General features: G+C 33.2%; 1 protein-coding gene across 3 annotated transcripts in view; it reads left to right on the top strand.

Moving 5' to 3' along the window:
• The first annotated feature begins 443 nt into the window (after nucleotides 1–443).
• Nucleotides 444–26,902, top strand: part of mRpS31 (mitochondrial ribosomal protein S31) — a 40,746-nt gene continuing 14,287 nt past the window's right edge. For 2 of the 3 annotated variants that reach the window (XM_076461096.1, XM_076461095.1), the window contains exons 1-3: nucleotides 444–598; nucleotides 13,223–13,418; nucleotides 19,193–19,302. In XM_076461096.1, coding sequence (XP_076317211.1) covers nucleotides 546–598; nucleotides 13,223–13,418; nucleotides 19,193–19,302 — 359 coding nt within the window. In that variant the 5' untranslated portion in view covers nucleotides 444–545. Of the gene's footprint in view, nucleotides 599–12,838; nucleotides 12,893–13,222; nucleotides 13,419–19,192; nucleotides 19,303–26,902 lie in introns of all 3 variants that reach the window. The other variant, XM_076461097.1, reaches the window with a different exon arrangement.

Here is a 26,902-nt window from a genome sequence, read left to right as displayed (position 1 = left end):
AAACGAACTTTGCATTTTGATGTCGTGAGTGAGTTAAAAATGACGATTAAATTCCACTATTCAATTAGAGTAGCCCTAATCCATGAAAAATGGGGCCCAGTATGGCAAGGTGATTAGGACACTCGATTCTTAATTCAGCTGTATGGTATTATAATGTGACAAAAAATTCCACTGTTCGTTGGCAAAAGAGTAATCCAAGAGTTGGAGGTGGGTGGAGTTTTATACTGTTAAATTAGAGACGACTAGCGCAAATAGCTCTCTTGTAGCTTTGGCCGAAATTCAAAAAACAAACAAACCATGAAAAATGAAATTCACATTTTGAACAATTTGTTTAAAAAAGAGCTGAGACATTTAAGTCTATGAAGCTTGCACCATGCAAGTACAAATAAATATCTATTTACTCATTAAAAATAGCATTACGTTTTGTCGCACAAACAATGAAGAGTCGTTAAATGAAAACACTTTTTAAAGTTTTGAATAATATACAACTTTATTGGTTTCCCTCTACAGGAGACGATCAATAACCTCGTTATGTGAGCTCAGCAATGACTTCTATTAGACGCTGGATAGGAATTATTTCTTCAAGAAGGATTAATTAGTATGTTATAGAAATCACTAATTGATGTTAAATTGTAATTTAAGTTTTTGCAGATTTGCATTAGACAAATTCGGCATGCCTATATGTTGTATTGTAGTTAGGATTTAAGAATAAGGAACGTGTTGTGATAATAAATTATTGAGATTTGAACCTGAAGTAACAGACTAACATTGATAATGTAACATGAACAGTAACATTCTTAACTTCATACTCTGTGAAATGAAGACAAGATGACTTGTTTTTGATTAGGCTAGTATATGTAGTTCACCTTGTTACACTTATAGTTAGTACCACATGTGGTCAGCTATCGGCCAATTACCTCTTTCTTTCTTTGTGAACCTGGCAATGACCGAAGAAGGTCGAAATGTTGTTTCACCCTCTACATAAAAAAACAATTCTCATTCTATACCAGCTGTTTTTACATATAATGTGAGCTGTAATATGTTACAAACAAATAATGTATTTAGTCAAGACCATAAATTATTTTCATTATAGTCATTATTTTTTTTCATTTTACTGGATACACAATAGTCATATATATGCTATCCCTTCTCATAATTTATTTTTGTGATTATAAACAGTACTGTGGACAATATTGTGCAGGTTATTGTGTAGTTCAACAAAGTAATAGTGTTTGAAAATCCAAAATGGTCAGGTACGTAGGCTTAAGCCTTGTGTTTGCATCTCACTTTTGGTGATTGATGCGTCTTATGTTGTTCATGTCTTATGTAAGTAGGTATAAGACAATTTGTTATAATTTTTAGTTAAACTATTAAATACTATTTATTTTAGTTTTCACAGAATTTACTACACCATAATAATTCAGTCCAAATTGTTGGTCCTATTAATGCACTAAGCAGTAGTACCAAATCAGCCTACAGGTGCTTACTGTTACAGATAAAAGACTTCAGTATTAAACCTTATTGTAGTACAAGTTTTATAAATACAACAGTGAATTTCAGTACCAAAGTTTGTATAGTCATTAAAGTATACATCACTGAAGAAATGCCAATGTATTGTGGAATTGGAATTTCCCCTACTCTTAATAATGAACTGTAAGTGTCTATGGTCAGGCCTTAATAAGCAGCTTTTATGTAAAGCTTAACTAGTGAATAGTACACTGCTGGCCAAAATCTTAAGGCCAATGAACATAAAGAAGAAATATGCATTTTGCATTGTTAGACTCAACCACTTATTTGAGTAGAGCTTTGAAAGATGAAAATAAGAAAAGGGAAAATAAAAATAAAACACTTTTTTAGCATTTAATAGGGAAAATGTGAACACTATGAAATTAGCCTAAATACAAGCTGGTCAAAAGTTTAAGAACATACTGAAACAAAGTGTTAATCAGTAAACACATAACAAAATTTAGTCATTTGTATTCAAGCATTAGCATTGTCAGCATCTCCCACTGACATCTCCTGTGTTACATTGGATAAAAACATAGTAAAGGCTAAAAAGTTGACAGAGTTTGAACATAGCAGAATTGTTGAGCTGCGAAACAGTCTTTTTCAACATGCCATTGCTGGTGAGATTGGGCATAGTAAAACTGCTATTGCAAATTTCTTAAAAGACCCTGAGGGATACGGAATGAGAATTTCAAGTGGTTGGCCCAAGAAAATTTCACTGGCATTGAGCAGGAAGATTTGACAGGTTGACTGGCAAGACACCAGCCAATCGTCGAACCAGATTAAGGTTTTTACAGATGTAGAATGCAGCTCAAGAACAATAAGACAGCATCTACGAGAGAAAGGCTTTAAAAACCGTAAACATCTTTAAAGGCCATGCCTCCTTACACATCATGAAACAGCTCGGATAAACTTTGCTGAGAAGCACCAAACATGGGACGTAGAAAAGTGGATGAAGGTTTTGTTCTCTGAGGAGAAAAAATTTAACCTTTATAGTCCAGATGGCTTCCAATATTAGTGACATGAAAAGGATATCCTACCGGATACATTTTCTGGGGTGCATTCTCCTTCCATGGAACAGTGGAACTTCAGGTTATACAGGGGCGTTAAACAGCAGCTAGCCACATTGGCATGTTGGAGAGAGCATCCCTCGCTTGTGTGGAAATGACTTGATCTTTCAGCAAGACAACATTAAAATCCACAATACCCACAGAACAAAGGACTTTTTTCATGGCGAATAACGTGATTCTTTTGGACCATCCAGCATGTTCTCTCGAACTGAACCCCATTGAAAATGTTTAGGGGTGGATGGCAAGGGAATCTATAGAAATGGACATCAGTTCCAAACAGTCCATGATCTTAATGAAGCCATTTTCACCACTTGGAATAACATTCTAGTCAGCCTTCCCCAAATGTTTCTATTGACCATGCCATAGCGAATATTTGAAGTTATTCGCAATGACAACCATGCAATTCACTACTGAGACATTTTGTTGGGCATTTCCTATCCTGTTTAGGACTTCCTTTTGGTATGGTCTTTAACTTTTCACCAGCTAGTATTTAGGCTAATTTCATAGTGTTCACATTTTCCCTATTAAATGCTAAAAAGTTTTTTATTTTTATTTTCTCTTTTCTTATTTTCATCTTTCAAAGCTCTACACAAGTAAGTGGTTGAGTCTAACAATGCAAAATGCATATTTTTTCTTTATGTTCATTGGCTTTAAGATTTTGGCCAGCAGTGTATGTGAAAAACATTGCATCTAAAACACGAAAGTAAATGGTAACCATCAACACGTAAGTTTAAATCACTTTCACTGTATAAAACTATTTAATTATTTTACAGTTTTTGAGAAAACGTGTGAGATTTGACTTGGACTTCTGCAGGTATAACTGTTAAAGAAAGGTTTATTTCTGATGATTATAAATTTTGATTACTAGATTTTACATTTTTCTTCAATTCTTACTAAAGGAGATTTAACTAATGTTCCTCATTCTGAGCAGTTTCTATATGGAAACATTAATTTCCATTAATTTGGAGAGTTTAAAAAATAATGATACCCCCAAAGCAGATAATATATCTTGAAGAGTTGTGAAAGACATTTAGGATATTGCTTATGTAAGCCATTTGCTACTGCTTTTTCTAAGTTCTTGAATAGTGGACTGGTAGCAGACAATTATGATTTGGCTAATGTTACTCCTTTCTTATATCAGTAGTAGGAAAGGTTGAAAGTGTGATAAAATATGTTTTGTATGTTCACTTAACAAAGTTTAAAATTTGGTTGGATATTCAACATGGTGACTAATCTTTTGACATTCCTCAAAGCATTATTGCTTATGTGGGTAAGGGTATAGATTAGGCTATTTTTATTTCTGGAAAGCTTTTGAAAATATGCCACAGGAAAGACTTGTTTAAAAGAATGATCTCTGTGAGTATAGATGACAAGCTGCCTTATTGGATTGAAAAAAAGCTAGACAGAAAACAACCAAAGGGTTTCTATGAATAGATTTCAATCAAAATTATTATATGTCATTAATGTGCAAGTAGATATATGAAGGAACAATCAATAAATTGCTTAAATTTTCTTATTTTAAAATCTTAATGCTTATTGTGATTAACAGAGGGATTAACTCAAACTTTTCATGCTTTGACAACATCTTGAGTAATGCTTCTTAAAATTATGATAGCTTCAAATTACCTTATAAGCTCTGGTTTGGTCTCATTTGGAGTATTGTATTCAGTTTTGATCTCTTCACATTAACAAGGACATTAAATTGTTGGAAAAGGAATGCTCAAAGGAGGGATACTAGGATGATATGTGGGTTAGAAAGGCTGTCTTGCGAGGACAATCTCTGAAATTATATACTCTTGAATAATTGAAAGTTATAAAGGATTTGACTGAGGAGGGAATTGATAGTTTTGAAATGTATTTAGTAATATGAATGAGAGTACAAGGAATTGTAAATTAAATTTTGATAGGGTAAGAGTTGTATTCTGCTTAAACACTTGTTTTTCTAACAAAGTTATTAACCTTAAGAAGGGCTATAAGTGTTTTTGCTTTGCTTTCACAAAAATATATAATATAAATCAAAGAGGGTTTTTTTTCTTTAAAAGGTTTCTGTCTATGGCTCCTCACTTTAATAAGAATATTGAATTGTTGGAAAGGATTGAAAGGAGGATAACTTCAATGGTTTCTGGGATGGATAGGCTGTCACATGAGGAGAGGTTAAATTCCTTTGAGTTATAGGAGATATGACTGAGGTGTTTATGAAGTGAATTGATAGTTTTGATGCATTACTTTTTTGTGTGTTTATTAGTGAGAATGGGAGTACAAGGAGTTGCAAATATACATTTTGAAAGGAAAAGAGTCATGTCCACTTAAAACAATTTTATTTTCGTAACAAGATTGTTGACATTTTGTCCCTCAATGTGGATTCCTGTACGTGGTGATAAGACCTACCAGAGAATGTTCTGTACTTTCAATTTACCTCCTCTGGGATCTAAACATCCACCTGCATGTTTGCTGTGTGCAGTGACCTGTGAAGGGGGAGGAGAAGATCTTGGTGGTTGAGGTGTCCAACTCCAACACATTACTTTGGCCTTGAATTCCTGTAGCGGGCAGTCTGAATTGTAAGGTATGGCCTTATAATCCTAACTCTGTTAGATGTTTTCATTGTCAGTGATTTGGTCACTCAAAAACATCTTGCCATGGTTCCTTGACATGTGCCCGTTGTTCTGGGAAAGACCATGATGCTTTTGAAAGCCATCGAGAACCGCATTGCATTAACTGTAATGGTCCACATCCTTCCTATTTTACTCCTTGCCCTAAATGGGTGGAAGAGAAAGAAGTACGTTTTCAAGACAATTCATAATATTACTTATTCAGAGGCTGGGAAATTACTATTCCCAATTACATCTTGGACTTATGTTGCTATAATCCATTCCATCACTACAGTAGGAGTCCAGACAGATCTTTCCATGCCTCCTACATAATTCTTAACAGTGCATCTTAATCTAGTACCTTCCAAAATCAACAAAGTTAATGAATCAGAATCTATTACTATCTATGTCCGTACCACATCTTCTGGTCATTGCCCAACTTCACCTTGTTCAAGCTCAGGTGTTTCCATGGGGTCTTTCCCTCTTGACACCCCAAAAATTAAACAAACCATTCATTCACATCCTCAATCACTGAAACATATATCTACAAACACTAACTTGCTTACTTGATCCAGAGCAGGATCACCAGAGAGTCACCAATCCACATCCAGTAAAGGAAAAAAGTGTGGTCACAAGCAGAAGATCTCTGTGCCATATTCTCCTCCAAAATAAAGAAAAATGGCCATGCTAATCCAATGGAACTGTCGAGGTTTTCAATCAAATGTAAATGATATCAAGCATTTGATTGATTTTTATCATCTGAAGTGTCTTTCTTTACAGGAAACATTTTTGAAACCTTCTAATACAGTCAAAATTTGACAATACTCCTTATACCTAAATGACAGGTCAATTTATAGGATAAGGACATGGGGGAGTAGCATTGCTGGTTGATCAGCAGGTGCCCAGCCAGTCCTTGTCATTGAATATATCCTTGGAGGCTGTAGCCATCCATATCACCTTGGGTTGTACCATCATTGTTTGCTCTCTGTACCTTACCCCTGGAAAAAATTATCATCCCTCTGTCCTTGATGTCCTAATTGAGCAACTGCCAACCCCCTTTTTATGTTTGGAGGATCTTAATGGGCATAATCCTCTCTGGGGTGGTTCTAGTATTGATGTGAGGGGTCGTGCTATAGAGCATATGCTCCTGAATCACAATCTGTCTCTTTTTAATACTGGCTCTTATACTTACTTTCATGCACCCAGTCAATCATTTACTATTACAGATCTTTCTATCTGCTCCCCTTCACTTTTAACTTACTTTTCTTGGGAGGTTGACATCAATCCACAGGGTAGTGATCATTTTCCTATCATATTAAGAGAGATTGGCCATGGTTAGTGTCACCTGACCTGTGTGCCTCAGTGGAAGTTGAACCATGCCAACTGGCCCTCTTTCACTGCTCTCTCAGAACTTGATCCTGCCATCTTATGTAATTCATTGATAGAAGATTGTGTAGCAGCAGTACTAAATGTATTGTCCAAGCATTCCCAAAACTTCATGGTGGAATTCTGCTTGCTCTGTAGCACGAAAAGCTCAGAAATGTTTGAGATTAATTTCGTACATATCCCACGCTTACAAACCACATTGCATTTCAGCAAGCCCGTGCACAGGCTTGGAGAGTTAGACGTCAAAGCCATAAGGAATCTTGGATTAAATATACCTCCAGCATTTCTCCAACCATCAGTTCAAAAGTCATATGGGAAAAGATCTGGAAGGTGAGTGGATGGTATACTTCTGCCTCACTTTCTATCTTAATATTCAATGGTCATGAAGTTGCTGATGCTCAGAGCATTGCCAATACTTTTAGTGAATGTTTCTTTTATGTATCTAGCTCTTCAAACTCATTCCCTTCCTTCTTAGCTGTTAAAACACAAGTTGATCATCTGCCTCTTTCCTTTGCGACTAATCATCCCTATGATTTCAATCGCCCTCTTACACTAGTGGAACTTCTACTTCATAGGTCTGGCAGAACATCAGTTGGACCTCATGATATACATTATGAGATGCTATGCCACCTTTCTCCTGCCTCTCTTACTATTCTCCTGGCTGTCGTTAACCTGATATGGCAGGAGAATGTCTTTCCTGATGCTTGGTGCCAAGCTATTGTACTTCCTATTCTTAAACCTGGGAAGGATCCAAAGATTTCTTCAAATTACCTTCCCATTGCTTTGATGAGTTGTCTCAGTGAGACCTTAAAGAGGATGATAAATGCTTGTCATATTTGGTTCCTTGAATCAAACAACCTTCTTTCCCCACTTAGTGTGGGTACCAAACACAACGCTCCATGATAGACCACTTAATTCACTTTGAAACATGGGTTAGAGAAGCCTTTTTTGAAGTGACAACATCTTATTTCTATTTTTTTATTTAGAGAAAGCTTATGATACAACATGGAGATATGGCATCTTGCGAGACCTTCACTCGTACTTTTTATTAATCATTTTTTAATGAACTGCTGATTCCAGGTCTGTGTGGGCTCAACACTTTCTTGTTGTTTTCCACAGGAACTTGGAGCTCCTCAGGGCTGTGTTCTGAGTGTCACACTTTTCATTATAAAGATTAATTCCATCAGTAAATAGTTACCCCTACAGTTGCAAATGGTTTTTTCATTGATGACTTTCACATCTCATGTCAGTCATCAAATATGAGGTTCATTGAGTGGCAGCTACAAACTGCAATCAATCATATACTTAAGTGGACCACAGGAAATGGTTTTCAACTTTTTCTCCCTAAAACTGTTTGTGTACATTTCTGCTGCCAACGGGGGTATTCATCCAGATCCAGAACTTGGTATTGATGATGATGTACTTCCTGTTGTTCCTGAGGTAAAGTTTTTGGGTCTTATATTTGACTGTAAATTAAACTTTATTTTCCATATCAAACAACTTCATGTTAAATGTATAAGAGCACTGAACATCCTCCGTGTTTTTTCTTCCACCTCTTGGGGAGTGGATCGATACTCCATGCTTAAAATTTATCGTGCCCTTATTCAATCCAAACTTGACTATGGGTTTATGGTTTATGGTTCTGCCAGAGCCATGCACTGAAAATGTTGGATCCATCATCAGGCGCTTCTGCTTTGCGCTGGGGCCTTTCGTACTTTTCCAGTCCAAAGTTTGTATGTGGAGTCCCATGAACCCCCTCTGTATATTCATCATTTGCAACTGTCTTTAATATATGCTTCCAAACTTCACTCTTTACTGCAGCATCCTACTTGGGGTTGTGTTTTCCTTCCTCAATGGGCTACACTTTTCTATAATAGAAAATCTTCCATTGTTTCTTTTAGCCTTCATATTCGGGCACAATCAGAAAAATTGGATATATTTTTGAATTAGCATAGCAGTATCAACAGTTTGGTCACTTCCATCATGGCTAATTATTATCCTCAACTGTGACCTGTGTTTGAGTCATCTGAGGAAGGCCGGTACTTCAAGTGGGAAATATCACTCTATTTGCTAAACATATTTGAAACAATTTTACATATTTTTACCTTAATTTTCATATACCATTATAGTATATTACATCTTGTTTGGTGGTTATTATTTGGGAGATTGAATGTTTAAAAGATCAGCATCTGTAATCATTTCTCACTTGCAATTCTTCCAGTTGCTGCTGATCCTGTTTGGGCAGATAGAAAAATGACAGTCTATTTTAACCATTAGATTTCAAGTGTTTGGTTCCTCATTTTCATTATGTTGTCTCCATTCCCATAACAGAGATCCTATGTTCTTTTTGTATGTTTATAATGGTTTTCATTCATCTTTTTCCATGGACAGTTTTCACCTTGTTTTGTTAGGAGTTTAATCACCTTCTCTAGACTTTCATTGGACTTTGCCATACAGTCAGCTAATTTTAGGGAGATAAGACATTTTACAATTTTATTATTGATGTTATTGTTTGTAATTATTTGAATTCAATAACATATGCTTATTTAAATTAGTTAATACTAAGTAACATTAAGATTTGTAATTAGTTTTGCATTTTTCTTTTATACCATTTGATTGTTTCATCTGGTATGAGTTTCATTGGTTTAACTACATTATTTCCTCTGTTGTATATCATCATTTCTGTTTTGTATTGTTAATAATTTTTTTTTTCACATGGTTTGGGTAGAACCCTTCAATTAAAGCCCTCAAAGACTTCTCTGTGGATTGTGCCTATTTATTGTTCAGTTTCTTTTTTCTTTTTGTACTTTTCAGTTTCATGGTAGTTCTAGTTTAGATTTTCTTGTTGATTTTCTTCACTATCTTGTTTGATTTGCATCATCATTCTTTAAATTATCAGTTTACCTATGATTTTATTGATGGATTAATATTTACTTCATTTCCAGGTTTTCTTTACTAATACCTCATATGGGATTCATTTTCTACACTGTTTTTATCCCATATTAATGTGTTGCTAATTCATTACTTTTTTTATGGTTTGTCCTTTTACAGTTACTTTTGTTTCATCTCTATTATAATTATTACTATTCATTTCATTTAGTGTATACATTATCCTTCTTACTGTTAATTAGTTTATTGGTTTCCTGTAGTTTTATGGATAGGCTCATACCCACCACAATTCTAGATTTTTCTTCAACTCAACATCGCAAGAGATACATTCCCTTCACCATTTTATTCCTGTTTTTCACTACATTAATTATTTCATTTTGTTTTCTTTGTAGTTTATATTTTTACAGCTACTTTTGTTCACTGTATGCCTTGTACTTCTTACTGTTAAATTCATTTTATAATTTATCCTTTGTACCAGTAATTTAAATTCCTTTGTTGATCCTTGGGAGACAAGGTCTGCCATATTTGTTTCCAGTGTTGTTCACTTTTTCCATCTAACTGCTGAACTTGTATTCCAACATCCTAAAATTGTCAGTTCTCTCTGATTTTATCATGGAATTCCTTCTATACTTCTGTTGCAGCATCTGCTAGATCTCCTTTACACATTTTTCCAAATATTATTTTTATATCCCCTGTGCTGTTTCTTTTGCATTTTGGTATTTAAAAGACTTCTATGGACTTTCAAATTTAGCTTGCTTTAACACCGGCAGATTTTCTGGCATTTGTTAATTTTTTGTCTGTCATTGTTCATATTTATTATTATTCATGTTTCCCTTTATTCAGCATTCTGCTTACATTTTCATTTTTAATGGATTTGCTTTCCATGGGATTCTCTTCATATAGATCTCTGTACTGTATCTCTTAGCCTCCCATTACCTCTATTTGGTATCTGGCACTTCTTCCTCGAACTAAGGCTGTTGATTTCTTTTGCCAGGATTGGTCTCACAGACTTCTCCCCATCCTCTTACTTTCGTAGTTGCTTTCCTTCATCTTTACAATTCTATGTTAGGCCCTTCTGATTGCCCCATAATGGCCAGCACAACCATGGTTTTCATGACTTCTTCAGCTTCAAATTTTACTTCCACTGCTTCTTCTTTTGCCACCTACCTTTCTTTGTCTGCTTTGTTTGCCAGTAATCCATCTAGATATTCACATCATGTCTTCATGCCTGGCTCTTATTCAGTCTTTTTTAAGGAGTTTGCATTCATACCTGCAGGTAGCTTTCTTTTAGCTCATTCCATTAATTCTTCTTCTGTGGGAAGTTAATCTACATGTTGGGAATTTCCTGCAAATCAAACTCCTGTATCTCAGGTGCAGAGATTCTTGCCTGATTTTTCAACCATGGGTCTTTGTCTTCTCAATCTTTTGTTGTTGGGCAGCCTTTTTCCATTTTAGGAGCTTCTGTCATACCTTCTTTTTTTTACCTGGAACTGCAGAGTTTCAACTCACCTCTCCTTAATGTATTTATACGTTACTTTCTGATTTCCCTCTTTGACTGTCTACCACTTCAATCTGAGATATCCATATGATCTTTTATTTCTTTACTTTGCCTTCATTTGCATTATATTTCTAAAGTTGCATGTTTCTGCCCTCCTTTTAACCATAATTTATGCCTTTTTACCTAAGACATTGGTGGCTAGGAGAAGAACTTCTTATGCCTTATTCTCTTTTTTTTCATTTCTCATATTTATTCTCATCTTGTTCTGGATTGACTCCTATGTATGGTCTGTGCTATTTGTTGTTCTGTTATCTATATGGCTTCTTTCCATTGCATAGTGTCTGCTCCTGCCCTTTTATTCCTAGGCAGTTTTCCTTAAGGTGAGATCTTTCCTTCTGCGATCAGCAGTTGTGTTTGGCTTACTCTCCTTTATCATCTGCTTCCTAGAATGTTCCAAGTTGCCTTCTCGTCAGGTTTAACATCCTTACTATTTCTCTGGCATCTTGTCTTCACTGGCCATACAGAAGGCAGCATGGAATGAGAATAGCTAATCTTTTAAATGGAGGAAAGTACCTGTCATAAATGTATTTTCAGTATAGGAAAATTATAACTTCTGATTATTTTTGTCAATATGGTGATGAAAGTCTATAAGTCTGATGGCTTTATATCATTATTATATAAATACCAATAATTCCTTTGTGGTTGTTATATGTAAAATAGATAAATAATCAGGAACTGCACATTTTTACAACAATATTATGCAATATTAAAAATTAAATTTTCATATAAGTAGGATAAATACTAAAATAAGACCATTCTGTATGGATTGTCACAACACTAACTCATTTGTTTTACTGTTTAATACCTCTTTTCAATTGTTTATATTTAAGCCTATTAATTCCACTTGACACAGGGTTTTGATAAATGATACTGCATCATTGTAGCTTTACTACTATTATTATTCTGTGTTAAGTTATGAAGAATTTTAATTACAGCTGCATTATAGGAAAATGTTTCAGCAATCTTTACCTGGGACGTTATCTGTCTGTGCTGCTTATAGTACAATATATTCACAGAGAAAACAGAAAAAAAACTTGCATGTAAATAGGACCAGGTTATGTTATGCTTTTCATTAAAAGATAATCTCCATAATTTTACCAAAGATACTTCACTAAAATAATAAATTTATTATATAAGTAAAAATTAATAATAAAATTTAATTAATAAAATAAAATGAAAAATTAATTTCATAAATCTTAAACATCTTCAAATTGTATCTTTATATTTTCTTTTTGTGAACTGTGAATGTTACCAAAATATTTCATTTGACAGTATATACTTATAGCCATGGTAAAACTGTTTGAAATACTGAAACAAAACATTCTAATTCAGTCTTGATCTATTCAGAGAGGACAAAATTTGCTAGGAAGTTAATCAACAATTAAAATTTTTTTTTGTTAACTAAATAACGAGAAATCATATAAAACATTAGAAGATACATTATATTTCTTTTAGGTTGAACAAAAAAATGCATAGAAAGTTTAATGTACCATAGTCAAACATATTTTTGCCATCTGCCATGTAAAAAACATCCAGACTGCTACTGTACATTCTATCAAATCCTTTCTATGATGTCGTGTACATGCAGTTAAAAAAAAACAAAAAACACCCTAGAACCACAGAGTTTTTTTAAATTTATTCTGACCTATGTTGCAAGGAGTAATGACCAGTCATGGCAAAAAATATTGATATTTATATTTATTTGTAGAATATTAATATACATCATTATCTACATTTTAAGAAATTAATGGTAGTACAATGTTCTGCTGCACTTTTTGATCATTTGTAAATCATTTATAAAGCTGCGTATGTTACATCTTTTACATACGTATATTTGACAGATATGCAACCATAAATTCCTGAGCCAATTGTGCTCCGAAACAGAGATGTCATGCGTAAGTATAATTAGTTATAGTTGCCCATGCAGAAATGCATTGTATGACTAAAACATAGAGCAACCTCATAAACCATATTTGTTAATGATTGTTCATTCAAAAGTATGTGACCCTTTCTTTGGGTTGTGTGTACTTTGTACATTTTATAGCTGAGTGTTATAAATAAGACAAATTCCATGGAAGAAATCAATTTTATTGTTGATGTCCTATATCTTAAAAGCTAGTCGTTATAAAGATTTAGATTTCTCTAATACAGCTAGCTGAATATGCTGCTTCTGTTAACAAAATAAAAATTAACCTATCAGTATATTTTTATTTTATTTTTTGTAGCATATTGGAAAGCTTTTCCTCGGAAGTCAAACTTGCAGCATCACTTGGAAATAATAAGCAAGAGAGAAAGTTTAGTGATGATAAAGAACAGTGCTTAAAGCAAGAAGGAAAAGAAATAGACAAAAATAATAAGAACAGTAGAAAGTCTGATGGAAGTACCCAAAAGAAGTTATCATCATTATTGGCCAGTATGAAGGTAATGTAGTAGCACTAGTGTGCTCATTTTCTAATTGTATGATTAATGCTTGCCTTGGAGAGCCACTGTTGTACCACAGATGTAATTATTTTTCCATGTTACTTCAGTATTTTATAGAAATATGTTTTATTATCGTGTCTGTAAACTGTAATATAGGGTTGTTTCACTCCAAGATGAATACTCAGTGTTTCTTTAAAATTGATATAGTAACATTTAACTCTCTTAAAAACTTTTAAAATAGTTTAAACATTTAATACATTAAATGGAATCTAGAATCTCTGCCTAAAAATGTATGCTTTTTAATTCTTTATGTAGAAAATAGTGTATGCTGTAAGAATATAACATTTTTAAAATTTATTTTCAATTGTGAAAATATATCTATAAATTTTCTTTTATTTGTTTTACATTGAATAATGTGATGCTGTTCTGGTGTTGCTCATTAATGCATTTATCAAGCGAATTGGCTTTGTTAACATTTTGTATAATTTGTATGTAGTTTTGATACATTTAAGGCTTGAGTTTAACCATGAATTAAAAAACAAATGTCGTGTAACTTGCTCCATATGTGTAGATGAAGTATATTCATACTTCAGAAAGGAAAGTAATAAACAAAACCAAATTTTTGGAAATATTTGGCACTTTGATAAACTGTCTTTGGGATGACTTGAGCATTAAGTTGATAAGGGATAATCAAATTGTTAATGTAAGCTATGGAAAAAAGTTCTGGATCTACTCCTCAGTATTTATTTATCAGTTAATTTTAGGATTAGTTAAGAGTTGATGTAGGATGACCATTACAGGTCAGTTGGCCCATCAACTAGTTTATTTTGGTAATTTAGCTGTTTATGGCGATAGTCTTTGTAAGGAGATCAAAGTCTTCCTTCACAGATCATTACTGTGAAGTTGAAAGTATAAATTTTAGATGATAGAGGCATTTCATAAGGTATTTGAATTTGGTATAGTTGAGCAATACAAAAGTATGCAAACATTATTTTATAATTTTAAATTTTGAGCAAAACCTGAAACATGACTTATGCTAAACTAAAAGACATTTATCATTATTTTATGTGATATTGTTATGATACTTGCATTGCTGTAAGAAATATACCTTTTTATTTATACTGGGCTTTTGGTTAAATAAGAAATGCCAAACACACACTACAATATAATTTTTCAACTTGGTTCATGCTGAAGTAAAGAAGGTGTAATGTCACCCTGAGTAGCTTGATAATTTCTTTTGCTATCACCCTTAATAACTTTGTGCAATCTAAACAAGCATACAGCATGTTATCACCCCCAGTAGTTTGTTGATTTCTTCTGTCATCTAAAGAAGTGTACAGTATGTTTGATTAGTTAAAGTGAGTACTATACAGCATACATTTAGTTTTAGAAAATAATAGTATTGTATAATGTTGAAAGGGATTGAGTACTTTACATAAAAATGAATTTGAATTTGCAAATCAACAATTATGTGACAACCACAGCTGTATAAAATTACAGTGGAATGGAATGTATCAGAATTACATTTTGTAGAATTTCATAGCTATTATGATACTGCTGAAAATTAACTGCTTTGGTAAGTGCATGTAGTATCCCTCTCTGTTACAAAACATTTGTACCTTCAAATTTTGTATTTACAATTAACAAGATGGGGATATTCCTTACATTTATTGTCATTGGAAGACAAATGAACTTGGATCAGCTTAGAGTATTAGGATCATCCAAAATGAAAGTTGCAATAAATTGTATTCTATTTGTGGTCAGCAAAGTATGGTGTCTTATAACAGGTGAGAATCCACAAACACAAAGATCAGTAGCAATAGATGTTCACATGTCCCAAGCAATATTATATAATATAATCAGAAAAAATCTCCTCAAGAAGTGACAAAAGTTTCTTTCACAGTCTATCCAGGAAAGGGAGACCAGTTGGCCTTTGGAATTAGTTGCCTACAGATGTGAAAGATGCAGTAAATGTAAGGGAACTTGAGAGAAGGCTTGATTAATATTTTATTGGTGAAGTGTTTACTTTTAAGTCTAGTTTAGAGGATGTGATGACCTAGATGTGCCAATAGCTTCTTTGTAATCCTGAAAGTCTTTAACATTCTTAACATGAAAATGAGATCAACAGGGTATAGTCATCATCTCAAGAATCTGGAGAATGGAATGAATAATCATGCTATTCCATATGAAAACATGCCAGTTATCTTAAAGGGTGTGGCATTATGTACTTCTTTGTGACTGGATTGTTGAAATGGACTCTGGAAAATAGTCATCCTCATACATTGGATGGATTATGGCTCCAAAATAATTTTACTCTCATGTACTCATCCTGTGAACATTAGGTAGTATTGATGATTAAAAAAGAACATCATGTATTGTATGTTGATTACATTTTGTGAGTGTTACTCATATCAGTGTAAGAAGTATGTAATATATATCTCTTATCTAATTTTTAATATTTTATTTTATTTAATTTAGTAATTTTAATATTATTATGAATATTTGATGTTGAGGTATTACTATCTCAAGTAATTGGAATTTTGAATTTGAGTTTAGTAGTTAATTAAATGTTAATGTATTAAATTTATGTTATTTGCTAACAAGATTGATACACAGAATTTCCTTTTTTAACTCAAATATATTTTAACATACAAACATTAAAACAATACAATTTCAAATGATTATGACTAGTTACTACAAATGATGGCTTATATACAACAGTATTACAAACTTACAGACAACACTGAGTTTTATCTCTGGTTTAGAACTAAATATTTTATCAATGATCCAAGTCCATAAGGAGCAAATTAATTCTGCTTTGACATTGTCACACACCTTGCTTATGTAAGCTGATTCGGTTGATCTCCCTAATGACATCTCTTTTGGTTAGCCTCACACCCGTACAGGTTCACTTCTTCTGGTGAGGGAGATGTTTAATGTCTTTATAGAAATAATAACACTTGAAGTAATTCATTGAAGTTGAATGGTTGGTAATGTTTGAAATCTGTAACTTTCATGGTTAAACCCTGTAGTTTTCTGATTAATAGATGTTAATGACAATTGTAGCTTCCTAGGCCTATAATGTACTAATTGTAGCTGTCCAACAGTACAGTAGACTCTTCTTATGTCTTGGCACATTACTTTTACACAAAACATGAGTTTGTACAACTTTCAACAAATGAAAGAAAGGTGGGCATTATAATAACTGTATAATGATAAATCTGTTACACTGATCAAAAGTAAACCAATGATGTAGAACATAATTAAAATAATTTTCATGTAGATCCTAAGTTAATAACAGGTGAGTCACAGTGATTTTCTATGGTGTTTAAAAATGTCAGTTATCGGGGTCCATCACTGTGACAATCAAAACTAAATGGTGAGAATAGCTGAGGTTATCATCTGTTGGTATCAGAATAAGAGAACCAATAATTAGATTTTTAAAGTGCAACAATCACCAGTCTGTATAACAGTTCAATGATCTCTTCAAAAGAGGTCAGGATTTGATAATCCCTAATAAATTTGTACCAAGTACAGGTAATTACAACTAGAGAGGTATTCAGTAGAGTGCATACCTCTGCCACACAATGTAGATCATATTTGGCTCTCAAAACTATGAAATTGTGACCTTACATCTTTCATTATCGATGGACCCAGACTATTTTGAAGGACAGTGAGGACAGTAATATTCTGTGTATATTTACCAAATTTTATTAAAGTCCAGCCAATTTTAACTGTGTTATAGAGCAAAAATAGTGTAGAAAATTGGTTCCCATGTTAACAAATAGGTATTTAGTGGATATTTATGACCTTGCAATAATCTTGAACATCCAAAAACTAATAACTTCTAAGTTAGGTCATAGTCTGAACATATATCAACTTTTGCCCAGATTCATTCAGCTGTTTTCAAGAAATCTTGCTGAGATCTACACATACACATATGAGTAAAAAAATAACCTCCATCACTGTTGGTGCCAGAGGTAAAAAATGGTCATTTTCAAGGTGATAACTAGTTCAAAAACTAGCTACTTGGGATGAAAATGTTTTGGTGATGCTCGGAATGGAAATTATGAACATTGAATGGTTGAGCATGTGATTTTACCCTTTTCTATATTATCTATATGCTAATATGTTAGTACCACAAAGAGCTGTTTTTGCATTTTTACTTTTCTGAGATTGCATTCTGTTGAAGGTCATAATGGTTTGAAGAACATTCTCATACAAGGCATTAATTTATTTGGTTCCTTTAGAATTGCAATAACATTCAGAGTGCTCTTGAATGTTATTACCTGTAATGTTCATCACAAAAGGTTATATTTTCATTTTGATTTATAGATTCTTTCATTGCTCTAGTATTATCCAAAAGTAGTTCAAGGAGTGTGACATAGCAGTAACATCATTTACTTTACTAGCTTAATTATTGAACTTCAATCTGATCAATTATTTTTGGATGAATACATATGATGCATTAACTACTATAATTTTCTGCAGATATTTGTAAACCATTTGCATACCATATTCATGTGTGAATGGACTATAATTTAACATTACTAGCAAAGGATTCATTTAACAGAAATCAAAGTTTAATGGTGAACAAAAAGACAGTTGCAACAGCAATGAACATTTGATGTGTGTGTGTACAGTAACAAACATTTAATTCTTGAACATTTCAGAATATACATATTCCATCTTCAGCAAGCTATATTTATAAAGTTTAAACATTTTATAAAAAGTAATTAAAATACAGAATAAAAGGACAAAACAAATTAAAAGACAACCAAATAAACAAAGGTTAAAGTTGGTAGTTCATTTATAATAGATAAACTTTCTTTTATTAAAAGTTTAGTATTGGATGATCCAGGTGAGATGACTTTGAAATTTGTAATCAAGATGAAGTGATTGGTGTTTTCACTGTGTGGACAAATTTCAGGGTGTGGTGAATTTGATAGTTTTGTCAGTTCTGCTTAATATTCCTGAATGCTCAGAGGCATAATTGGCATATAGTTTTGCCAGTATAAATGGCATTATAACCTCTACATATATTTATGTATGATTCTGGATTGCACAGAAGTGTGTAATAGAATTTTTATATTGAAAGTTGATTTAAATATAAATTTTTGTTGAACTTGTGGATAAATCATTTTAATTATTCTTAAAATTTGTGACTTCTCTATAAAACTTTGTTTACCTAGAAAAGGAACAATCAATCTTAATGAGTATTTATCTACAATGTATAGTTTATTTGGAGGTTCAAATCTGTGGGAAAAGAACTTGTGTGTCAGGTCTTGAATAAAATGAAAGAGATAACCATTGTTTAATATTTCTTTGTCTTTTAATTTATTTCCTTGTTTTATTCTGTATTTTAATTATTTTATTAAATGCTTAAACTTTATAAATATTTGTATCTAATAGTCTGCCCTGTTTAGTATTACTTGCTGAAAATGGAAGAGGCATATTTTGAAACATTCAATAATTAGATGTTTGTTACTGTACCCACACATGTAAAATGTTCATTGTTGCTGCCCTTGTCATTTTGTTTATCACTAAATGTAATAACTTCTGTGATAATAATTGGGGTTGTGCCAAGTTAATTCCAAGCTATTATTATATCAGAATTGCTCCAGTCCAGTGTTAGATGGGATATTAATTTTTAAAAAAATTCTGTGTATTATTACTTTTTTTACATAAAAAATATTTTTTTGTTGCTTGTATGATCTGTTTTTCACATCTTTGGTTCAATAATATTGCCAGTAATTTTACATTTTCCTTTCAAGGTTGATACATTATCATCAAAAATGAAAAGTGACATAGATTTAAATCTATCCAAGCCTAAACCAAAACAAGAAAAAGGTGCAATGAAAAATCAAATTGAGCAGGACAAACTGTATGTAATAGTTGGAATTGCTTCATTGCTAATGTTTTTTTTTTTTGAAAGATGTATAAATTTTGCATGTTAGTGTACTTTGAACTTTTTTAAATTTTTATAATTAATATTTTATAGGTGATGTGCATTTGGGATTTCTTATCACAGTCTTTTTTTAATATGATATCTTTTAAAAGCATCATTTGTTTTCTTTATACTTGACTCAACCTATATTTTGTATGTTTTAAAAGCTGATTGAGCTATTGTGCCCATATTTACTTATTCTAGTGCTGGCCTATACTATTTTGGATTTTAACACAGTGTTTTTTCTTCCTTCATAATTATAAGTGTGTGAACAAGTTATTAAGAAGTATTTTTCATAATTTTGGTGTTCAATAACTATTTCCTGGAGTTAGTGAAAGTTTTCACTTTTATTTTATAGTTTGGTTCTGTACACTTTGGTTATCTTTTCACATGAATTTTGACAGTTTAATGTGATTTTCTTCCAATTATAAATTACTTGTTTTAGCAGAGACTTAATTTTTATGACTAAATTTCTGTATTACTTTATCTTTTTAAAATGTCTTTTCTGAATCTTTTTATTACATTTAGTTATTTTACACAAACATGAATCTGTTTTGATGTTTTGCAAGGTTTTATAGGAATGTTTTGTTTGCTGTTTTTTCTTTTGTGTCCATTTATAATTTTTTCTCACGTTAAATTGCTCTCAACATCATTTTGCTGTGCCACAAAAGTTTGTGTATCTTAATGTTTTTTGTTTTCAGTTTGTTTTTTTCAATATGATTTATTGGTTTAAGGTATTGTTTTCTAATGATAGTTTTCATTTGGCTTTTAATTATTTCTATTTTATGTTATTTCTTGATTTACTCTTCTACTATTATTAAAGTTATTTAGAGAGTAATCAGTGTGCTTGGAAATTTGAGTTCTAAGAAACTTGCATATTCTGATGAGTTTTCATGTTCTTTTTACTGCATACTGTGGGTACTCTGAAAAAAAGATGTTTTGGGGTAGTATTTCATTTGTTTGAAAGTGATGTATACATAGAATTGTTTGATGTGTGACATATTTATATTTCCATTATATTGAATGCACTCATTTATATTCTCTGTAGCTTATTATTTTATGGTTTTTATTTTGATGTGCCACGTTATTTTTAAATTTTTTACTGTCTCCCTAATTATGTTATAATAATGTAGTTATGAAAGCCAAAATGTTTGTACATTTTCTAATGCTTTCATAGTTTTGTATTATAACGTGCTTTGAATTGCTATTTTTGTGTGTAGCTTTTGTTAATGTTGTGGATTACTTTGAATATGCTTTTTTATAAATAATAGATTTTTGTTGTTAATCTTCAGTGTGATTTTAATTTGGATATGCCCTCACTTTTTTATTTTATATTTTTAATTAACTACAGTTATGCTGTAGGTCAGTGCTGGAGAATCACCAAAATCTTTGGGATTTTTTATGTATTTACAGTCTTTAAGACCCTTTAGTTACTACTAATTTCTGGGGGAAGGAGACATGCCTCTTACTTCAGACTAAGTAAAGCAAATTTTACATTAACATTACATGTGAAAGTACTACTGTAGAATCTACACACAATAAATAAAACAGTTACTTTCAGAGAGATCTTGTGCTTTCCACACTGGGTAGAGATGCAAAATTTTGTACACCAGGTCACTTGTGCTTAATACGGTGTCTATGCTGCAGAACAGTATTAGTACAACAGACAAGACATCAATGGATGAAATTAATGTACTTATCATACTTAATATATTCTTTTTAATATACTACTCTTAGGAAACATTATGAATTAATGTTCATTTTTACGTCTTAAAATAATTGTAGAAATATAGTAACATAAATATTGTTTTTAAAGAGCACTGATATATTAACATCAGATGATATTTTATGTAAACTTTGGAGATCATCATACTGACCTGTAATAGGTAACACTGTCATTTATTGGAATTCACCTTTTTACTTCATTTCTTAAAAATAATACTTCAGGAAGTTTTCATATATTAGTCAAAGTCTGTGTCACTGTATTTTGGTGTAGCTGTGCTGAAATCATGTTAAACTTTCAACACAGTCTTGGTTGACAACATGATGTCTTTATACTTGTTTGAAGTCATTATAGATCTAATATTTTGAATTTTCAGTATACTGTGTATGTCTTTACTAAATTTGACAGTATTTCAGTTAACATTATAAATCATTCACACAATCTTATTCATAAAAGAACTATTTCTAATAAACTAAAATAATAATATGTCCATGAATATATTGAATTTTTTTTAATAATCTGTGTGGAAATTAGTTTTCTTAAATTACTAAAGATACTTTTCTCAAAAATCAAAAATTTTATTTGTGTAATCCCTAAAACTTCCTAAATGTGTTTCAAACAATTTTTTCAGTCAAATTTTATATTTTGTCTGTTATTTTCTCTACCCTGTCTCTATATGAGATATGTCAATAAGATCAATCATGTAACAAAAAAAAGTAATTGAAAGATTCCATCCACCCTGCTGAATTTGAGGTAAAGATGGTATAAACTCCTTTCCTACTGCCACTAGATGGCTGGGTTTTATATTAAAGCTGACTCATCATGAGAATGAACCTCTTTTCTACCTCCATGTGGACGTGTTTTACGTCTTACTGTTTGCCAGGCTTTACTACACTTTTTGTGGGCTTCTAGGGATCACTTTGTGATGGTTCACTCTCATAATTCTATGGTTATCTCCATCATCCCCAGTTAAGGAGCACTTATTTAACAGACCTCTGTTTTCTAACATTCACATTCTGTCATTTTAATGGCATATCATATTCTAAGTATCATCAGTTATGAAGATCAATTATCCTGTCCCAACAAGATTTTCTCTGGGGTCAGATCTGCCCAATTTTGAGGGGGTTTATTTGCTCTATGGAGTGTCCCATATTTGGATGCTTTTGCCACTTTCCTCAATGCACTACTTTCCAATTTTGGTTTTCTGTTCCTTGTCTTCTGACTGGAGCAGTTAACACTCTCAGTCAAGACTGGTTGGGTTGGTACTTGTATGTATTTCCTCCCATTTGCTCTTATCATAATTCAGACCATTCTGTGTAATGTCCTGCAGCTAGTTGTTTATTAGTCAGTTCACTTGTTTTCACTACTGCACCAGCTTTTGAGTTTGCCACCCTTTCTCTTCCTTTTTCTCTGACACTCTGGTGTATGCCATTTTATTGCATGGCTTTGTCTGGTTTTTTACCTGAAGTACCAAATTTTCTATGTATAGCTTCCTTCATTTTCCATCCTGTTCTTTCTGATTCCATGGTGGTTTACCTATGTGCTTGGTACATGTACCACTTTTGGTCTGTTTGAAGGGATTTTAGTTTTTCCCATCCTGTGGTTCTCACATAACATCCTTTTTGCATTGGCTTTTGAATAGGGTCTTTGATTTCTTCCGTTGTTGGCCATAGAGCAATGTTGTTTGCCACTTTTCAGTACCAACTTGTGTTTTTTAGTTGCCAGCCTTACCTATATTGTTATTTTTTTCTCTTTATCCTGCATTTTCATCTCTCTGTTTCCCTACTAGATCTAGTGTTTTCCTCCTTGTACTTCCCTGTCCTTTTTTGGACCTTTTGTCTTCATATTCTCTAAATCATCTTTCTTTGATGTCCCTGATCCTGGTTTTGTTGGCATCTGAATGTTATTGTCCTTATATGTGTTTGTGTGTTTGATGTTTGCCATATTTTGTTTTCTTAGTTCCTGTGTTTTCTTCCTTTCTGATTGTTTCTTTATGCCTCAGGCTCTGGCTGCTTGAGAAGGTAATTTTACCTTCACTCCTTTTTCCACATTTGTGAATGTTCCATTTCTGCCTGCCTCCTTTGTCTGATTGTGGCTCTTCAGTGGTTGTGACACATCAAACTGCTCCCTTCCATGGTTTATGAGTGCATTTGTTTCTTCCATGAAATCCTTACCTCTTTTGTGACCTTTTCTTCCTTTTAGGTTGAATTTGCCAGTATGGCAAATTCGTGTGGCATTTCCTTCCTTTCCTCCTGATGATTGTCACATTTTTTGTATTTTCATCCCTTGAGGGGGGATGTTCCACAGGACCACTTGTAAGTATCCTTTATGGTCTTTTGCTTTTTATATATGTTTGTCCTGAACTATACACCCATGGATTAACAGTAAAGCAGACAAGGATTACTGCCCATTTCTGATGATATGTGGCATTGGGGCTTTTCCCACCATGGAGCTGGTGTACAGTTCTAGACACTGCCACTGGTTGATTGATTGATTCTATCGACATGATTGCTTTTCAAAATCAGGTATTAGAATTACCTATTGTACTGTCTGATGCTGTAGCCCTCCAGAAACTCCCACACATTTTTCCTTCCTCCTCCTAGTGGAGTGTGAGTGCCCTTGCTTCTTACCAGTTCTTAGATGCTGGAGCAGTGGACCTTGGAGGCCAGTCCTCATGAGTGTGTACAGTACTCAGTTGAGAGTATGACAGTGACATTATGCTGGTATAGATAACATGATGCCCTTCCTAACATGAACCTGATGTATAATTTATGATTCTGCTAAGTGTTGGATGTAGCACTTTGTCATATATTGTAGTTTCCCCCTTCAGCTGAGGCACCCTCCTTCCTACCATCTGCCAAATGTCATTTCCCAGAGCTTGAGCATGGGTGGTGCCAGTCCAGTCATACAGGTTTTCATGTGTTCAGATGCTACCCTCCTACTGCAGACTCCTAGTGCCTCCAGGTTTTTGACTGGAGATGCAATAATGGTCCATCTTTTTATTGTCCACTGGATTTCAGTTTATGGTGGATTTGGGATTTACTGTGTTGTAAGTGTGCACAAGTGGTGGCAGATTCTTTGAAAGTAAGTTCTTTGTCCATGCCAGTATCCAATCAAGGTAAATGGAACAGGACCCACTTACTACCACATATCTGATGTATACCTAGCTCAGAATTTGTGCAGTCTCCCACAAGTGTGTTGTTTTTAATTTCTTCTCACACTCCATAGTTTTTTTTGAGGTGCTTCCTAATGGGGGGATCATCTTCTCAATGGCCCTCCACTGGTTCAGCATAAGGTTCAAACTTGTTGTGAGGAGAAGTAAGATATCATATTAGAAGTTAGTATTTTCCTAAATTGAAAATGTATCTTCAGTAGAAACTTACTTCCTAAGTACATTTCTTAAGCATTCTTCTCACTTCCATTGTGGTTTAATGTGATCTGATCAATCTCAAAATGGTTAACAGCTGTAAGATCAGAGATATCATTAGTTGGTAAGGGTAATGTTATACTGTTATTGCAGGAGAGTTGCTAAATAATCATTTGCATGTTAGTATGCAGAAATAAGTGGGAGTATCAAGGTTAGTGGCAAGGAAAACTGACAGAGCAGTATCAGTTGAGTAGAGGTATCAATAAGAAATATGTTTTCAGTTTAGGAAAATGTTAACTTTTCAATCTAATTACTGAATGATGAGATTTAATGGTGGGTTTATATAAAAATTTCGAATAAACTGCTTTCAATTACAATTTAGATGTTCTGCTAAATTGAGTCATGAATTTGTTGAGCATTGGGACGACATATACATTGCTGGCCAAAATCTTAAGGCCAATGAACATAAAGAAAAAATATACATTTTTCATTGTTAGACTCAACCACTTATTTGTGTAGAGCTTAGAAAGATGGAAATAAGAAAAGGAAAATTAAAAATAAAAAAACTTTTTTAGCATTTAATAGGGAAAATGTGAACACCATGAAATTAGCCTAAATATTATCTGGTTAAAAATTTAAGACCATACTGAAACGAAGCATTAATCAGTAAACACATAACAAAATTTAGTCATTTGTGTTCAAGCATTAGCATTGTCAACAACTCCCACTGACATCTCCTGTGTTACATTGGGTAAAAACATAGCAAAGGCTTAAAAGTTGATAGAGTTTGAACGTGGCAGAATTGTCGAGCTGCAAAAGCAAGGCCTCTTTCAACGTGCTATCGCTGGTGATATTGGGCCTAGTAAAACTGCTGTTGCAGACTTCTTAAAAGACCCTGAAGGATATGGAACGAGAATTTCAAGTGGTCGGCCCAAGAAAATTTCGCCGGCGTGGAGCAGGAGGACTTGATGGGTTGTCCAGCAAGACACCATTTGATCGTCGAACCAGATTAAGGCCCTTACAGATGCAGAATGCAGCTCAAGAACAATAAGACGGCATATATGAGAGAAAGGATTTAAAAGCCGTAAACATCTCCAAAGGCCATGCCTCCTTACACACCACGAAACAGCTCGGTTAAACTTTGCTCAGAAGCATCAAACATGGGATGTAGAAAAGTGGGAGAAGATTTTGTTCTCTGATGAGAAAAAATTTAACCTGGATGGCCCAGATGACTTTCAACATTACTGGCACGATAAGGATATCCCACCGGAGACATTTTCTGCATGACACAGTGGAGGAGGTTCCATCATGATCTGGGGTGCTTTCTACTTCCGTGGAACAATGGAGCTTCAAGTTATACAGGGGCATCAATCAGCAGCTGGTTATATTGGCATGTTGGAGAGAGCATCCTTATTGATTGAAGGCCCTCACTTGTGTGTAAATGACTGGATCTTTCAGCAGGTCAATGCTGCAATCCACAATGTCCACAGAACAACGGATTTTTTCATGGTGAATAACATGATTTTTTTGGACCATTCAACATATTTGCTTGAACTGAAAATGTTTGGAGGTGGATGGCAAGGGAAGTCTATAGAAATGGATGTCAATTCCAAACAGTGCATGATCTTCATGAAGCCATCTTTACCGCTTGGAATAACATTCTAGTCAGCCTTCTGCAAATGCTTCTATCGACCATGCCAAAGCGACTGTTTGAAGTTATTCGCAATGTCAACCATGAAATTCACTACTGAGACCTTTTGTTGGGATTTTCCTACCCTGTTTTGGACTTCTTTTTGTTATGGTCTTGAACCTTTGACCAGCTGGTATTTAGGCTAATTTCATAGTGTTCACATTTTCCCTATTAAATGCTAAAAAATTTTTTTATTTTTATTTTTCCTTTTCTTATTTTCATCTTTCGAAGCTCTACTCAAATAAGTGGTCGAGTCTAACAACGCAACATGCATATTGTTTTCTTTATGTTCATTGGTTTTAATATTTTGGCCAGCAGTGTATATTTTTTTTGGTGTAATGCACATATTGTTCACACCTCTGATTTTATGCTACAGAGTGCATGCTTAAAGCAATTACAAAATACTAGTGCCTTCTGCAGTTTGTTTTATGTTTTTATTTTTACAATTTATTGTAGTATTGATAAATTGACCACTTAATTGTAATTATTTATTGTTTTTGTATTGTATTTTTTGTGCTTCTTAAGTTCTAATACTGCATCTTGGGAAAAGTGAAAGACAGACTAATTTGTTGCTTAGGTATGATTACTGTACTAAAGGCTGGTGAATAAACTTTTTAAACTTCTTTCAACTATGTTAAGGTTATAAGGTAAAATTGGTTTTAGCTTTATAAATTATCAAGTATTGATGAAATAATTACTGTTACATTTTTTCCAGGTATTGTGGGTTACAGTGGAGTATTTTTAGAGAATAAATGGT

This window comes from Tachypleus tridentatus, chromosome 10 (assembly GCF_004210375.1).
Source record: "Tachypleus tridentatus isolate NWPU-2018 chromosome 10, ASM421037v1, whole genome shotgun sequence".
NCBI classification, from domain to species: Eukaryota; Metazoa; Arthropoda; class Merostomata; order Xiphosura; family Limulidae; genus Tachypleus; species Tachypleus tridentatus.
The sequence above is the reverse complement of the archived record's forward strand: the minus strand, read 5'-3'. Positions and strand labels throughout refer to the sequence as shown.